At 52.2% G+C, this 17,982-nt stretch overlaps 1 protein-coding gene across 1 annotated transcript; it reads left to right on the top strand.

The window, feature by feature from the left end:
• The first annotated feature begins 617 nt into the window (after positions 1-617).
• Positions 618-16,807, top strand: LOC128729647 (probable E3 ubiquitin-protein ligase HERC2). Its single transcript, XM_053823076.1, has 11 exons — positions 618-1,128; positions 1,300-1,526; positions 1,601-7,054; positions 7,117-7,268; positions 7,343-12,080; positions 12,151-12,345; positions 12,404-12,716; positions 12,796-15,781; positions 15,851-16,045; positions 16,124-16,592; positions 16,664-16,807. The coding sequence occupies exons 1-11, from the start codon at positions 618-620 to the stop codon at positions 16,805-16,807; spliced, it is 15,384 nt and encodes a 5,127-aa protein (XP_053679051.1).
• The last annotated feature ends 1,175 nt before the right edge of the window (positions 16,808-17,982 follow it).

Raw genomic sequence — 17,982 nt, 5'->3', positions numbered from 1 at the left:
CCGAATTTCATGAAACGATATCTTACCGCAGTGGCACAAACCCGTATTTCATGTATCTCAACTCAGAGGTGTAGGCTTAAAAGCGCATCTCAGTGCGCCTGTGCAGAAACAACTGTGTATCTAATGTGTCAAGAGTCGGTGAAAAGAAAAATTATTGAAAAGTGTGAAAATTGTGTTAAGAGAAAGTGATTTGATTCAGTTAGCTGCTAGTGAAAAAAATGGCTTTTTCACACGATAAACTTGTCTGAAAACGTGTTGAGTTTACTTCCGCTTTGCAGTGCTTTCCTAAAATGCATAGCACGCTCTGTGACGCGAAAAACAAAGCAACCTGGAACGTCCAGTTTCTCATCCGTGCCAGTGCCAAGTGCATGTAATTAGTTCGACGAAAGGCCAAGGTGGTGGAGAGCAAGAGAAAAGAGTTTTCTTTTTCCACGGGCGTGTGTTCCAGTGTGTACGCTTGTGTTTGTGTATGTTAATGCAATAGTTGTGTAGCTGTGCGCAAACATACCTAGTTTCCTTTGTAGTTTTCCCAATCCGACAAACCCCGCTTACATCGTCGTGCATTCCAATTGCTGTCGGCAAAGGGTGACGTGCAGGTGCGTATTCTTCTATGGGAAATGATGAACTCCACCAACGGATCGGCGGCGGCACCATCCGGTATCGGTGGGGGTGAGGCCTACTTTCGGCCGTTGCCGTGTTTGGACGAGAAATGGATCAAGGCGGACGTGGGTGCTGCGCTGCGGAATGCAGAGGACTTGGCCAACCTGTGGAACCACCTCATCCAGGACGAGCAAGTCACCACTGAACGGGCTCACACGGCGCTCAACGCAAACGGTGACGTTGCCTATTCGCGCCCCGATGGTCGTTTCTACTGCGGGGCGGCCTGTCTGACTTGCTCCTGCTGCAAAGGAGTCTGCGGAGCTGTTTCGAACTGCATATGTTCCGCTTGCCAGACACTGGAATTGGAAGGAGCCGATTCGTTGGGCGCCAACGGAAGCAACGTGGTAAGTAATGGCGCAGCAAGGCAGAAAAACGCGCCACAGAACCATACCCAATCGCCCAGTGAAGCTCCACCGAGTAGCGCAAGCTCCGTCCTGCTGGATTCCTGGCTGTGGAGCCCCGTCCCTGGTGAGTACGATGCTAACAATGGGCTTCAAAAGGTCATTGTCGTTTCGGCGTGCACCACCCGCACGCTGGGGTGGGTCTTGAATGCACATGTGTAAATTTTACTGTACTGCGCACCCTTCTGCGCCCTCGGTACGCCTTGGTATCGTCCTTACGGTATTTCCTTTCCCGAAGGTACGGAGGATAAGAAAACCTGCATAAAGAAGCTAATTGGCGAACAAAGAGAAATCTGTCTGCAGGCGGCCAGTAACTGCCTTTCAGCCAACCGCACCCGCCAACTGCTCTACGTATACCGTCGGTATTTCATAGCGTTGCAGCGATGCAAACCAGACGAACGGACAGACGAGAAGCAACATTCCGCGGATCTGACCACCAGCGAGTGCGATGCCGCGAAGTTAAGCGTAAGTAACTTGTCCATCTTCTTGCCTTTATGGGGCATCATATGTTTTGGACTCACGTGTGTATTTCGTTACAGAAAAACTCTAGCCTTGACCGGCCTACCGGATCGGGAAAAGATTCCGACAAGGCAACGTTCGGACTAGCTCGAGTTGGCACACGAGCGGCGTTGAATTTTTCGTTTGCCTTTTTGCGACGCGCCTGGCGCTCCGGCGAGGATGTCGAGCTGTGCAGCGAGCTGCTTTCGGAAGCACTGGAAGCGCTGCAATCTCTTCCGGAAGCGTCACTCTTCGACACATCCCACATGTCGACGCTTTGGATTGAGGTGGTGGAAAAGTCCATTAAATTCTTGCGCCAGGTCGTTCTGGGAGATGTCATGGGTGGTCGTTGTCTCGTACCGAAAGCAGATCGCCATATTGCGCTCAACTTGCTGCTGGAGCTTGGAGCTCAAAAGGGCACGCTCGGAGGCTCCCTCGAGGGAGTATCTCTGCTGTTGACGCTCCACGAAAAAGACCAACAAACGGATGACAATCGAAGCCCTCCCCAGAACTCAGGCGCCCCGCTCGTTCCGCTGCTGCACCGATACGAACAGATGGATAGCTTTGGATCGTTCAGCACGACCGAGTCGTTCCACTTTGGCCCAACGGAATCTTTCCTACGGTTCCTGTCGCTGCCGGACAACGAAACCAGCTGCGTAGATCTCAAGTTGGCGGCGGTCATTATCATCAGTCATCTGGACCGCTTGGCAAAGCCGCACCTGCCCGCTGGCAACTACTCCACTAAGGGTGTGAGTAAGTTTGCAAATTCACAGAAAATATTCACCCTCGGATGGAGCGCTTGCTCGCCGGAACTGTACGGGTTTACTGCAAACGAATCGGCTAGCTGTGACGCGTCGATAACGGCGGCCGGCCAGCTGGTTGGGTCCATTCCACGCTACTCAACGGCCACCATCGACCTGCCCATCGGCGTCCACGTGCGCCAGGTGGTTTGTGCGGAAAACTGCGTGTACATTCTGACTGGCACCGGCCAGGTGCTGTCTCTGCCCCACACAAACTGTACGGAAAATGGTTCCCCCAAGCCGGTGGAAGGACTCGAATGCGCCAATATCGTCCAGCTGGCCGCACATAGCGAAGGACGTCACGTGCTCGCCCTCACCGTGAGTGGGGACGTTTTCTCCTGGGGCAATGGAGAAGGCGGCCGTCTGGGGCATGGCGATACAAACCCGAAAGAATTGCCAACGCGCATCACGGCCCTGACTGATCGGCAAGTAACTGGAGTATTTTGCGGCTCATCCTACAGCGCGGCCATTACGGCGAACGGTGATCTGTACACGTGGGGTCGCGGGACGTACGGACGGTTGGGTCATGGAAATTCAGAGGACAAGCATTCCCCCACACTCGTCACGGCGATTAAGCCTCACCGAGTGGTGCACGTGGCGCTGGGCTGCGGGGATGCGCATTCTCTCTGCGTCACCGATAATGGGCTCGCTTTTGCCTGGGGCGACGGTGATTTTGGCAAACTCGGCAACGGTTCCTGCAACGGATCGTCTATCCCGGTGCAAATCGATTTACCGCAGGCGACTGTGATGAAGGTGTTTTCTGGTTCGCAGTTTAGCGTGGCGCTAAGCCGTGACGGAACGGTTTACAGCTGGGGAAAAGGCCACGGTGGACGGTTGGGACACGGCAATTCGGAGCATTCACCCGTTCCAAAGATGGTGCAAGCACTGCAAGGCAAGAAAATTGTGCATTTGGCAGTAGGATTAGCGCACTGCTTAGCGCTCACCAGCTCCGGAGAGCTGTATGGATGGGGTCGAAACGACTTTCAGCAAATCTGCCCCGGTTGTGTGACACGTGATCCCATCATCCTTACGCCGATTCTCACGACTCCACCTACGTTACGTATTGCGGGCATGGCAGCGGGAGCAGCCCAAAGCATCGTATGGTGTCATTCGTCCACACTCGGCATCCCGGTCAAGATCCCATTCGTGGTGGATCTAAGCGAACACACTTTCCGGCTTCTCGATCAGCTACTGTGCATGGTAAGCGTCACATCCACGGACGCATCCCGGCATCCGCCCAGCCAGGAGGCAGAATGCATCGCCGTGGCCTCGCTGAACCTTCTACGTCTACAGCTGCACGCGATGATTGTAAATAACATCCACCCGCGACAAGTCGGGCTAGTCGAGGGGTCGCGCTTACTCGCCAGCTTCAAGACACGCATTCTCAGCCTAGCCGGAGGTCCTGTCGTGCTTAAAACAATGCAGGAAGCCGCCCAGTGGACGTTGCAGGTCGGCTGGAGCATCATCCTGCCGACGGCGTCGGAACGTGCGCAAACGCTCACCTCGCTGCTACCGGCAGGACATGATGGCGGTGCGGCAACCAGCGCAGGACATCGCTTCATGACCGACTTACTCGTTGGTTCGCTCATGGCCGAGGGTGGCCTGCAGACGGCCCTCAATCAGGCCATCAATCACCAGCTGCATCAAAACCCATTCCAACCGCAGGAAACTCACAGTGGCAGTGGGACACACCTTTCACTGTTGCACCTGCTGAAGCAGCTACTTCGCAACAATTGCAGCCTGACCCAGGCTCGACTGGGTCAGCTCATGCTCGGACCGTATCTCAAACCCGACGAGGGATTCTCTTCGCCCGAGCCCCCGTCGCCTAGCTTAGATTTGTTGCATAAATTTCAGCGGTTGCTCCTGTCGTACTTGTACGCCTCCAAAGCGGACGATCTGAGCGGGGCCGAAGCGCTGCTCTACACCTACATCCAGCAGCTGGTGGGCCCGTGCGTAAACACGCTGGCGAAGGCGTACGAAACTATCCTGCAAGGAAAGGACGGCGTGTTGGAGATTCTGCGCAACGACATCTCCGACGCATTGCTGCACGAGCTCCTGATCGGACTGGTGCTGATCCAACAGGACAAACCGGCACTGTTGGCCAACTTTGACTGGAATCGGCACTTTATTCCCCTGCTCAACGCCCTCGACGGGTTCAACCGTCTCACGCAAGAGGGCCAACTGCACGACACGGATGATATGGGTTGGCCAGGCATAATCTGCCGAGGTACTGCCAAAGCCATCCCAGTACAGGAGGAGCCGGTGTTGATCCGGCGCAGCGACATCGACAATCACATCCGGGATGGCGGCAGCTGGGTCGTCATCAACGGGAATGTGTACGACGTGAAGGACTATGTACCGGACAATCCGCTTACCCAGGAGCTGCTGCAAGCTAACGCCGGGAAAGACATATCGCTTGAAATCGGCAATCCGCAGCATCGGGCAGCGTTCGAGTTTATAACTTCGTATCTGCGAGTCGGTCGGTACGCGGTCAGCGAGATGCACGACAGCGGTGCGAGTCCTAGGCCCATGGTCACGCTGACGCTCTTCCACTCAGAGTGTTTGTTGGCTTATTTGCTGGGTTTGCGGGCGAGCATCCTGCAAGCAGGATCGGCACTGCAACCTGCCGAACTACAGTGTCACAATCTGCTCAACTCGCATGTCCTGAGTGGTGGCCTACAGGTACTGCAACCATCGAATCCTTTTGACGAGGAAAAAGGCGAAGCGCGAAGCAGTGGATCAACGGCCGGAAGCACTCCGACGGATGCATCCGCACAACTTCCCATCTCCGCCGACGGACTGCCCGTGATGGCCAGCTGGCCAATGGTTCTAATTACACAACGCGTCGATACCCTGCTGGCTAACTTGGGCGAAGGTAAAATGACAGATCCGCTCGTGGCGTCCTGGATCACGATGTGCGAACGCTACTGCAAGGAACATCATCTTATCTGGCACCAAGAATTTCCACCTGAACACCCGGTGCTCGAACTCGAGCGGCTACTGATGGCCGTACTAATCCGCCACCAAGCACTCGGACCGCTCGCGTTGGCCGTCATCGATCGGGAACTCGGCAATGGAACTAGCTCAAAACCACCGCAGCCAATTGTCGGCATCATTCGCACCGTGCACCAAACGAAATGGGCTATTGTAAAGATGCGCCAACAATTGAACCGGAGCTACAAGGAGGTGTGCGCCCCGATGATTGATAAGTGTCGATTTTTGCTGTACGAGATCCGGCCCGCCATTAGCCTCGAGCAGCATGGCCTAACGCGGTTGCACATTTTACACCGGCCACCTCGTTTCCAGGCCCTGGTTCGACGCATCATCGCCGACATGCGGGCGGCAAAACGACAGCTTAGGCTGGCATGCGCCAAACCGGAAGACATCGTGAATGCAACCATCCAGAGCCAGTTCAGTGCCGGCACGTGTAAGATGCAATCGCAGGAGAATCTTGGCAGTGGTAGCATCAAACAGCCGCCACATTATCATCTCAATCAAAGCGTGGTACATCAACCCGGGTCGGGTGTGACGCTTTCTACAGAGAATCTAGTCAACGAAAGCATAATTAAGGTGGCGAGTCTGGAGAGCCTTTGCTCGGGTAACACCCAGCGGGTTCCGGTCGATCGTTCAGCATCACCGGTGATTTTGCTTACGAATAACAGCACGCCGGTTACAAAACATGCCTCCTCTAACGAAAATCTGATCGATACAGGCTCCCAGGTTGGCGAGGCCTTGGGAACTACCGGAAGTACGATGGTGGTTGACGTAAATGCCACAAACGAAACCAGGGACAATGCGTCGGAGTCAAACGAAAAAAAGATATCCTTCACCAACGAGGATCAGATCAAAACGCCTACAAACGAAATGTACGAGATACATGGTGGCATTGGAGGTGGAACTGGAGCTAAGGCAGCCAAAAGACTCTCGCAGGATGGGGACGATTTCATCAACAACGTTATTGCGAACCTGAGTGAAAAATGCCTGTTAGAGTCGTATCCGGTCGAGTTTAAAACCGGAATAAGTCAGCAGATGGTAGATTTCATTCTTCACGATCAGTGCGATGTTGAGACACTGCGTCGTGCAATGTACTGCCAGATCCAGCGTTATCAGATACGCAAGCAGGGCCTCGACATGTTTTACGAACTATTGCGCATCGCTGGCCTGCTGGACGCCGTACAATACAGCCTGTTTAATGGTTTTCTTGGGTTACACCTGGGCCATGGTTTAATTCAGGACTATATAACCGTTGGTGGTGGAGAAGCATTGCCACAGCAGCCAGTACAGCAACAACAGCCGCGTGGTGCGGACCACGTTCTGGACAATCTAAACATGATTACTGCTTACCAAAAGGCAAACATATTGATTGCACAGGCAAAGATTATCGAGTGGACCGTGGGTGAGCTGCAAAAGTACGTCAACCAGGACAAGATTAATGGGCGCTATCGAACACATGGCGACAAAGACAACTCGAATCTCGGCACGTACGTGTTTCTGAAAAAGCTGCCCCGGGCCCGCTTTCTGCTGAGCATTTTCGGCATTCTTTCGCGCACGTACGAAGCTAACGAGCTAAGTCTGCTGGTTAACTCGGGCATTCTGGGCAGCATTACGGGCCTGTTACGACAAACTGGAGCCGATATTCCCAGCAGCAAACACACCTCCGATACATCGGTCATTTACGAGGATGTTGTCACGAATGTAAGACTAAAGCATCTTGTGGTGAGAAGGTACCTGTTAACAATAGTTTTTTTTTGTTTTAGCTGAAATCCTGCAAAGAGGGTCTTTCCGGACCAGAGCTTTCAAAGTTCATCAAGATAGGCACAAGGATCGCGCGTGGTGCCGATTGGAAATGGGGCGAACAGGATGGACCTGGTGGTGAGGGACGCATTATTAGTGAAATTGGAGAAGATGGGTAGGTCACACAGCACAGAGAGATGGGACACTTTAAATGGCATATTTATATTCAAATTTATTACTCCACAATAGATGGGTTCGCGTAGAATGGGACAACGGTTCTACAAATTCGTATCGCATGGGCAAAGAAGGAAAGTACGATCTCCGCCTTGCGGATAGTGCACTCAAGGCACTCTCCCCCGACAAGGACAGCGAACGGGAGGATTTCATCGATCACTCCTTAAGCCACGAATCGCACCCAACGAAACTGCTCCGCAACGTGTGCATCAAAACGTTACAAATGCTGTTCGCTTCGGTCGGATTGCACGCGGAAAAAATGGAAGAAAACGCGCTCCGTGGCGTGGCGTCTATGTTCCGGACGATGCTGCAACCAAACGAATCTCGCACGGTCAGTTCGTACAACTTTGGTCTAGAACAGTGGACCGTGCTTGGCTTTTTGCGAGCCATCTCCTGCTCACCGGCGCTGTCTCGCCAGCTAACAACCCCACTGTGGATTGAACTGGCCTTTGAGATTCTCAACGCACCGATAGCCAGTAAAAAGGATGTGTATAAAAAGCTACACTGCCTGCGACTACTTCAATCCACGCTTGTAAATTGGTCGCAAGAGGAACGCCTCCGGGTGGATGGCATAATTCGTCAACTGTTCGATGTACTGGGTCGGATTTCGCTCACGTGCCCAAACGATTCTTCGTTGCTTTCCAGCAGCTCGGTGGATGCTAAATCACGTGTCTTGTACAGCGCCTCGCACAGTGGTACGGTAGCGGAAGAAATGGTCCTGCTCATCAGGCGTCTACACACACTGCCACTGTGGAACGAAAGCATTAACTCGTTTATCCAGCAAAAGCTGTGCCTCACAGCCGATGTGTTGCTCGTCAACGAGCTGGACGGTATCACTGAGGATGAGAAGCGAGCCATCATGGGAACACTCGGTACGATTGGTGGATGTGACTCGCGACCACGAATCGGACTAAACATTACGCTGGATGGTGTCCGTGGCACAATCTCGCGGCTCACCAAAAAGGGCAAGGTGGTGATGAACGTCCACGGGGCTGCGGAAACGAAGAAAATTCCCATCTTCAAGGTAGGCGAGTACGCCGACGTGGGCGCCTTCAGTCTTTCGAAACTAACAATCAGCGAGATGCTGCTCAACTCGTGGTCCGTCATGTTTTATGGCATCGGGCAGCTAACGCCAGCAAACGGTGGAACCACTAGCGACGGGGCGGCCAGCATGTGTCTACTACAAAGTCAACAGATCAACTTTGCCACACTGAAAGCCACAAAGGTGCTGTTTCGCAACCAGAGCCTGCTGCGGCGGATACTCCGTCAGCGATCTCCAGGAATGGCGAAAAGTGGTTCACGTGACAGCGTATCATCGGATCGGGACGATGGCAGTCCGGAGCTAGATGGTGGCAAAACTCGCAGCGAATCCAACACCTCGGACGAATCACCGCAGGCGTTTTACACGGCGGAACTACTGATACAGACTATTTTGCTGCGCGCAACGCAACCTAGCCCTCTAAAAGCGTGTTACACGTACCACGAGATGGAACTGGCGGCGCTCAATATATCCCAGATGTTGGCTAGCCATATGCACTATAGCTCCGCTCAAGGACCGCCCGGGCAGGTTGGTCCATCGGGTGGAAGCAACCAACGACCGATGGCACTCAGCCAACCGACCATGATTCATGGTGTACCCGTGTACAACAATGAGACGGCTTCGCTTGACCTTACGGGAACATCCGGCATTGGATCGCTGGAAAGCGCCTCAACAAGCACGCGTGGAGGACGAACTCGTACATCAAATACCAACGTGTCGCCTAGCCCGCTCGTGTCGCAAATTATGGAAATGGGATTCTCTCGGAAATCCGTCGAGTTGGCCATGAAAAGCCTCATGCAGCAGAATCAACACGCATGCCCGACAGCCGAACAAATCATTCAGTGGATTCTGGAGCATCCCGACCTGACGGCTAGCGTGGGTTTGGGATCTTTGGGGAAATCCAGAGATGCACCTGATTTCAATGATCCAGACCAGCGTGGACATAGCGATACCGAAAGCGTCAGCTCGGATACGATAGAGGGTGGCTCATTACAACATGACTACCATCACCACCAAGCCAGCGCAACCTACAAATGCCGGCAAGACTTTAAATCCGCGGATCAGTACGCGATGTACGTGCGAGGTATCATCTGTCCGGGTATGCTCGTACGCTGCTGCCAGGAATTTGAGGAGATACGCAAGGGTGACATTGGCACAGTACAGAAGGTAGAACCGGAAGGCTTGCACGATCTTAACGTGCGCGTTGACTGGCAAATGCACGATCGTCCCTACTGGATGTGCTTCGTGCACTTGGAAATGCTAGAACCACCGACCATGACGACCGATGCCCTCGGTGGAGGAAGCGGCAGTGGGATCATGGTGGGTTCACAAGTGCGACTCTTGCGAACGTACGTTTCTCGCCATAGGTTTCCATCGTTGTCTGCGGGACCACGTGGGACAACCGGTGTGGTTACGTCCCTGAGCGGAAGTGAGGCCACAGTTGAATTTGCTCAGCAACCGCCGTGGAAAGGTAGCGTGAATGAGCTGGAGCTAATTTCTAACCCAACGAGCTATGGTACCGGAAATGGAGGATCATCCTGCGCTACTACTGGTTCCGGTGGGCTTTATGACATCATCGACGATTGGTCACGGTGCATCCGTTCGCTAACGGTCTCATCGAACGAAGCGTCGGCTAAACATCTGCTGGACCGGAGTGCCAACAACTACTGGCAGAGTGCAAGCACAGCGGTCCAGGGAAAACACTGGATCCGGCTCGAAATGCACCATCAGGTGTTGGTTCAGTCTCTCTCGATCATCGTTGATCCGGATGACTTCTCACACATGCCATCGCTGGTGGTTGTTCGCGTGGGAGATGAAAGCTTTACGCTAAACGACCTGTGCTGGGTTTCAATCAACCCGACCGCGTTAACGGTCCCACTCCTGACCGATTGCAAGCAGTATTACCGCTGGATCGAGATCCGTATCAAGCAGTGCCGCAACAATGGCATCCAGTGTAAGGTTCACGGGCTGTCGATCGTAGGCAAGCGTCGCCAAACAGACGTGGACATGATGCTGCAGAGTGTCGGATTTCTCGCGTCCGAGAACGAAACAATTGCTGAGCCAAGTTACTCGACCTCGTCCAACTACGCCGACGAACCTTCTTCGCTAAATGACGACGTCTCATCGAAGGTGCTCGTATGGGGACTGAACGATAAGGAGCAGCTAGGAGGTCTGAAAGGATCGAAGGTGAAACTTCCCACCTACTCATCCGTGCTTAGTCAGCTGAAACCGATACACATTGCGGGTGGTTCCAAGTCTCTGTTCATCGTATCGCAGGATGGGAAGTTGTACGCCTGCGGCGAAGGCACCAACGGACGCCTCGGTCTAGGACACAATAACAACGTTCCCACTCCGAAGCAAGTGCCGATTCTAAGCCAGTACGTCGTCAGCAAGGTAGCCGTACATTCCGGTGGTAAACACGCCATGGCACTCACGCTGGACGGGAAGGTATTTTCGTGGGGCGAAGGTGAAGATGGAAAGCTGGGCCACGGAAATCGACTGACGCTTGACAAGCCCAAACTCATCGAGACGTTACGAACCAAGCGAATACGAGATGTTGCGTGTGGTTCGAGCCACAGTGCGGCAATCACCAGCTCCGGTGAGCTGTACACCTGGGGTCTGGGTGAATACGGTCGCTTGGGTCACGGAGACAACTGTACGCAGCTTAAACCCAAGCTGGTTACGGCGCTACAGGAGCACCGAGTTGTACAGGTAGCCTGTGGCAGTCGAGACGCACAAACGCTCTGCCTAACGGAGCAAGGATTGGTGTTTTCTTGGGGTGATGGAGACTTTGGAAAGCTAGGCCGTGGTGGCTCGGAAGGATGTTCTATCCCGCACCAGGTGGACCGTCTAAACGGTGTCGGCGTAATGCAGATAGAATGTGGGGCTCAGTTTAGCCTTGCCCTTGCCAAATCGGGTGAGGTGTGGACCTGGGGCAAGGGTGACTACTACCGGCTCGGTCACGGAACGGATCAACACGTACGCAAACCGACGCCGATTCAAGGACTGCGTGGGAAAAAAGTGATACACGTGGCAGTCGGTGCTCTGCACTGCCTTGCCGTCACTGATACCGGCCAGGTGTACGCCTGGGGTGACAACGACCATGGCCAGCAAGGATCGGGCAATACGATCGTCAACAAAAAACCCAGCCTTGTGCTCGGATTGGACGGTATCTTTGTGAACCGGGTGGCTTGTGGTAGTTCGCACTCGGTAGCCTGGAGTTTGCCACAAAATCCGACCGACAAGGAAAACAAGGAACCGGTACCATTTGCTGTTGCGAAGGACCCGCTCGGTAGCCACAGTTTGGGCATTTACGCATCCGACACGGAGGCCACAACCTCCTCACCACGTCTGGTTGTACCAGGCGCCGGCAAGCAACAGCGACCATCGCTATCTGAAATGGTCTTATCACTGGAGACGACCAGTGCCCGGCAAGCAGCACTATCGCATATTATTAACGCTATGAGTATCCTACACGCTAGGGCATGTATTATAGCGGCCCTTACGTGTCACTCTCAGCTGAGCGTCGTTGACAAGATGGCTAACTATGGTCATAGTGGAGATACAGGGGTACGTCCGGTTTCTCCCATATCGGAGCTAGATGAAGAAACGGGAACCAAATCAATGCTGCCAGAAAACGCACAGCAGAACGAAACAATTGCCCATGGTGGAGGAGAAGGACCTGCTGACATAGCTGGACTGGCACCAGTAACGGTAAGTAAGCGGATTGTGCTCATAAATCGTCAATTTGATAATATGGCTTAATTTGCTTTGTGTCTTTTAGTCAAACGATTTCATCGATGGTGACATACCACCAATCATTTCCGGGATGAGTGGCACACTCGGTGCTTATCGTAGTTTGACGGGTTCGCTTTCACTTTCGGCTTCCATCTCGAGTTGCAATGCCACCCAGCGACAATCGAAAATGTCTGCCAGTGCCATGTCCGTAATGGCGGCTACGATGACGCACCACGATGAAGTGAGTACTTGAAGTGTATTTTAAAAATGTATAATGCCGCAAGCATCGTTCTTTTCAGATCATGAACGAAGCAAATGCAAGCAACCTGGATGATTTTACCGCCCTGCTTGGCGAACCGGAAGCGAAACATTTGATTGAGTTGCTGAAACTTGGCGTGTTTGGTCGAACCGGTTCCGCGAGCACATCGGAAACGATCGCCAACACGCTGATTGCGCTGGCAAAATCAAACAGCACCATCGCTAGCATGCTGATTGAAACGTGCATCACCGAGCTGGAGGATCTGTGCACGTCGAGACATTCGTTGGGCAAGCTGCCAAAGCCGGTGGTACAGGAAACGAGCCACCCGTACATTGATGATGTTATTCTAGTCGGTAAGGAAAATAGGGTTTACCCTGAATCACCCGATCCTTGGTGCTAGGATTGTTTCTTATTGTTATCTTCTCGTCCCAGGACACGTAAAAATTCCCGGTGCCGAATCGCTCCGTATCGAGTTCGACAGCCAATGCTCGACGGAGCGCCGCAACGATCCACTCATCATCATCGACGGGTCGGGCAATGTGGTTGCGACACGTTCCGGGCGTGAGTACGCACAATGGGCCCAGGAAATTCGCATCCCTGGTGACGAAATGCGCTGGAAATTCACTAGCGACAACTCGGTCAATGGATGGGGTTGGCGCTTCTACGTACACGCAATCATGCCCGAATCATACCTACACGAGCTGGGCTCGGATCGGACCGTTCTCTCGCAACCTTCGATTGCGCTGGTGATGGCGTTGCTTGACTCGCTCCCGGTTCCGACGACAAATTCAAGCGTTCTCGTCCGCTTGACGTCCGCCCTGTCGCAATGTGCCCAACTAAGTTCGCTTACCGTTGCGCAACGAATATGGTCTCTAAAGAAAATGCACCAGTTACTGTGCAGCAGTGGCTGCAATTCGCTCCCAAAGGATGGCCCACGTGCGACGGATGCGTCGGTGCTGGAAATTCTGACACCTTTAGTTCCGATCATTCTACGTCAGTACGAGTACGAAGAACCGCAGGTGCGTAGCGGCATTCATCTGATGCATTCCGAATACTTCAAGACATTGGTAGCTCTAGCGTGCGATATGCATCTGGACACGCTGCTGCTACCGCAGGCAGATCCACACCGATGGGCCTGGTTCCGACGGTACTGTTGGGCGGTACGTGTCGCCCAGGCACTGATTCGTCGCGCAAACCTTCCAGCCTCGTTCTGTCTCGAGGTGCGTAACAAGCTGGCCGAAATAGCTTCCCCAGCAACACCAGCCCAAACCACGGCCAGTGTCCAAAGCAGTAGTAGCGCCACAAGCCAAACCGGTACGGATGGCATGATTGTTTCGCTTCTACATCACACCTCTAGTCACACGAGCTTGCTCAGCCAAAGCCATCCGTTAGCGTTTGATTTGAGCAGCACAATCAGCACCAGCGGCAGCACAACCACCAGCAGTAGCAGCACCGGTACTACCACCATCACTGCGGGCAGTAGCGATCCTTCGCCAGCCGCTCCTACCACTGCCAGTGAGGTGGTAAAGTATCTCCATGAGGATCACGGCTATTTTACGCCCCAGTACGACTCGCAGTTACTCCAGTGGTTCAACCGACGACCCGAGGATTGGGCGTTTTCGTGGGGTGGCGCGAGTACAATCTTTGGCTGGGGACACAACCATCGTGGCCAACTCGGTGGGTTGGACGGAAGTCGCATCAAAATTCCAACGCCATGCGAAGCGTTGAGTTTGTTACGTCCGGTTCAAATAGCCGGTGGAGAGCAGACGCTGTATGCCGTGACGCCCGACGGGAAACTGTACGCGACAGGATACGGTGCCGGAGGACGTCTGGGAATTGGTGGAATCGATTCCGTTACTACACCAACGCTGGTTGAATCACTGCAGCACGTTATGATCAAGAAAGTGGCCGTTAACTCAGGCGGAAAGCACTGCCTAGCGCTCTCCTCCGATGGGGAGGTGTTTTCGTGGGGCGAAGGAGAAGATGGCAAACTCGGTCATGGAAACCGCGACAGCTACGACCGTCCCAAGCTTATTGAAGCCCTATCCGGGATTGGTGTAGTGGATATTGCGTGCGGAAGTGCGCACTCAGCCTGCATCACCATCCAGGGTCACGTGCTGACCTGGGGCAAAGGCCGTTACGGTAGACTAGGACACGGAGATTCCGAGGATCAGCTACAGCCCAAACTAGTGGAGGCGCTACTCGGTTACCGTGCGATCGACATCGCTTGTGGTTCCGGTGACGCCCAGACGCTCTGTATCACGGATGATGACAACGTGTGGAGTTGGGGCGACGGAGACTATGGCAAGCTGGGACGAGGCGGATCCGACGGTTGCAAAGTTCCGATGAAGATAGAAAGCCTAGCGGGACTAGGCGTGACGAAGGTTGAATGTGGGTCGCAGTTTTCCGTTGCTCTCACACGCTCTGGAAGTGTTTACACCTGGGGCAAGGGTGACTATCATCGGCTTGGCCACGGAAATACGGATCACGTTCGGAGACCGAAAAAGGTGGCCTCCCTGCAGGGCAAAAAGATTATCTCGATCGCGACCGGTTCGCTGCATTGTGTGGCTTGTAGTGATGGAGGACAAGTCTTTACTTGGGGGGACAACGATGAAGGACAGTTGGGTGATGGTACGGTTTCCGCCATTCAACGTCCCAGGCTGGTGCAATCACTCCAAGGGAAGCACATCGTCAAGGTGATCTGTGGATCGGCTCACACGCTCGCTCTTTCTACGTACCAACTGAGTGAAGCGGTCCGACCACCACCATCACCACCACTCGAGTACGATCTGGTTAGGGATATTGCGCCGGAAGTTCTGCACGCGCGTCTAGTATTGCTGCATCACTTCTCTGAGTTGCTGTGTCCTTGTTTGGCAATGCTGCCAATCGCGGGTGCTCTTTCCCTGGCATCACTCAAGGATGTGCTTGTGTACTCGATCAAGGAAACGGGCTTCCGGAAGGTCATCCAAACGACGATGGTGCGTGACAAACCGCACGGTCCCGTGATCGAGCTGAACCGCATCCAAGTAAAACGGTCACGCATGCGCTCCGGCAACGGACTCGCCGGTGTCGACGGCATGAAGAGCGTGTTTGGTCAGATGGTCCAGAAGCTGCCACTTCTAACGCAGGAAGCACTTTCGATGCCGCACCGTGTGTGGAAGGTGAAATTTGTCGGCGAAAGTGTAGACGATTGTGGTGGTGGATTTAGCGAATCGATTGCTGAAATGTGCGACGAACTCCAGAACGGAAGTGTCCCTCTGCTAATACAGACACCAAACGGTCGGGGTGAGGCGGGTGCCAATAGGGACTGCTTTTTGCTGGATCCAACTCTCACTTCTATGCTGCACATGAACATGTTCCGGTTTCTGGGCGTCTTAATGGGGATCGCCGTTCGCACCGGATCGCCACTGAGTCTAAAGTAACTATCCTGCATAGTTAATACATTTTAATACACATAATAATATCCTTTTTTTTCGGGTTCCTCCAGCCTTGCCGAACCCGTTTGGCGCCAGCTATGTGGAGAGACGTTACGTCCGTCCGATCTGACGGAGGTAGACCGTGACTACATAACCGGTTTACTGTACATTCGAGACGTAGAGAGTGACCCAAAAGTGTTTGCTTCCATCGAGCTGCCGTTTTCTACTCCCTCTGCCAAAGGCCACGAAGTTGCTCTGTCCACAAAGTAAAGCATGAGCCTCAATGGAGAAGTAAATAATCGCATCTCAACAACTAATCATTTCTCGTTTTCTATATTTGCTAGATATACCAAAATAACGCCGGAAAATCGCAACGAATACGTGAAACTTGCGCTCAACTACCGAATTCATGAATTCGATGAACAAGTGAAAGCCGTTCGGGATGGCATGTCAAAAGTGATCCCAGTGCCGCTGCTATCGCTCTTTTCCGCCGCGGAACTGCAGGCGATGGTGTGCGGTTCGCCAGACATTCCGCTTTGCCTGCTAAAAACCGTAGCCACGTATAAGGGCGTCGAATCGACGTCCTCACTCGTGCAGTGGTTCTGGGAGGTGATGGAGGAGTTTACCAACCAAGAGCGATCTCTATTTCTCCGCTTTGTATGGGGCCGCACGCGATTGCCCCGCACGATTGCCGATTTCAGAGGTCGCGATTTCGTTCTGCAGGTGCTGGATAAGTACAATCCTCCGGATCACTTCCTACCTGAAAGCTACACTTGCTTTTTCCTGCTTAAAATGCCTCGATATTCTTGCAAGGTATGCAAAAGGAACGAGGGTAACTTCTTCTAACTAGCTCTCATGTAACGCATCATGTGTAATCATTTCAGGCTGTTTTGCAAGAGAAACTTAAATATGCTATTTACTTTTGCAAAAGCATCGATACGGATGAGTATGCACGGGTCGCGATTGGCGACCCAACCGAGGCGACTGGGAGCGAGGATAACAGTGACATCGAGTCGGTACTATTCTAAATCGAGCAGTCGGGTAAACGAAGCCTATCTGCGAACTAGATCGACAACCCAATCAAGTATGTGAAACGTGTCGGCAAACACAACGTGCCTCACATTCATTCAACCTCGTAGGAGCTTATTCGACTGACTAAATTGACTGATTAAAACGTGCATCATGTCTATCATCAAAAAAGCTAGGTAGTAAAGAGAGAGAGAGAGAAAGAGCGCGAGATGGAAAGAGTCAGGTACAGAGTGATAGTAGGAGAGAAAAAGATCGTGTGTCATTAAATATCCTGTTGTTTGTAATGTAAGCATGTCTCGAAAACGAAAGTTTTTTTTGTTGGCAAGGAAAAGATTGCAAGAACCACAAACAGCACTGCTCGACTACTACTTTTACGTATAGTTTCACAAAATTTTCCACATTTTTTTAATCATTCCAGAAGTATCCTTTGTTAAACAGCATTCGAATAGGAAATAAACATACTGCTTATAAGTAGAGGTAATACAAAACGGTTTAGAAATACAACTCCGGTAGCAATGCTGCAATAGACATTACATGTTATGTGAATATGCCTAAACGCAAAACCAAACTTTGTGTGTAGAAAGCGAATGAAATGAGCCTGGAATTTGTTAATGATATTGAAAATTTAACGCTGAAATGGAAAACGATATCCAGTGAAACCATAGGTGGTAACGATTCTACATGAATGAGAGAATAACTTCCAACGCAATTACATCATTTTTTGAATGTACATTGTTTTTTTTTGCTGTATGAATCATATAATTTATTTTGTATTCATTAGAACTACCAATGCAGCTACTCTTGATTTTCTTAGTCAATTTTGAGGAGTCTTAGTTCGCTTGTTCATATTTTCATTTAATTTAATCATATCAATCCCACATGATCTCCAGCATTCATTTCAAGCTTATGCATATTTGATTTCCTTCATTCGTACATTGCCTACCATTACAGAAGAATTATTTTTTAGATATTCTAGTTTGTTATAAAACATTAATCCAATTTACTGCACCAAAAAAATCAATAAAAGTTACTGGACCTAGTATTCGCAAAGCTGCTAAGTGTAACCGACAGCCAGAGATAGGGATGTCCGCTTTGTTTGCTTCTACATCACCTGGAGTAAGGACTGCGTGCATGCGAGTGTGCACGAAAATACCAAACTATAAGCTAACGGTCA

The sequence above is a fragment of the Anopheles nili genome, chromosome 2 (assembly GCF_943737925.1).
Source record: "Anopheles nili chromosome 2, idAnoNiliSN_F5_01, whole genome shotgun sequence".
NCBI classification, from domain to species: domain Eukaryota; kingdom Metazoa; phylum Arthropoda; class Insecta; order Diptera; family Culicidae; genus Anopheles; species Anopheles nili.
Note: the sequence above shows the minus strand (reverse complement) of the source record. Positions and strands in the feature narration are given on the sequence as shown.

What these genes read in the sequence shown, in the direction of transcription:
- LOC128729647 (XM_053823076.1), top strand. Translation starts at nt 618, where the DNA reads ATGATGAACTCCACCAACGGATCGGCGGCGGCACCATCCGGTATCGGT. An exon ending in GCTGTGGAGCCCCGTCCCTG is followed by an intron (nt 1,129 to 1,299) that starts GTGAGTACGATG and finishes CCTTTCCCGAAG; the next exon opens with GTACGGAGGATAAGAAAACC. An exon ending in CTGGACTGGCACCAGTAACG is followed by an intron (nt 12,081 to 12,150) that starts GTAAGTAAGCGG and finishes TGTGTCTTTTAG; the next exon opens with TCAAACGATTTCATCGATGG.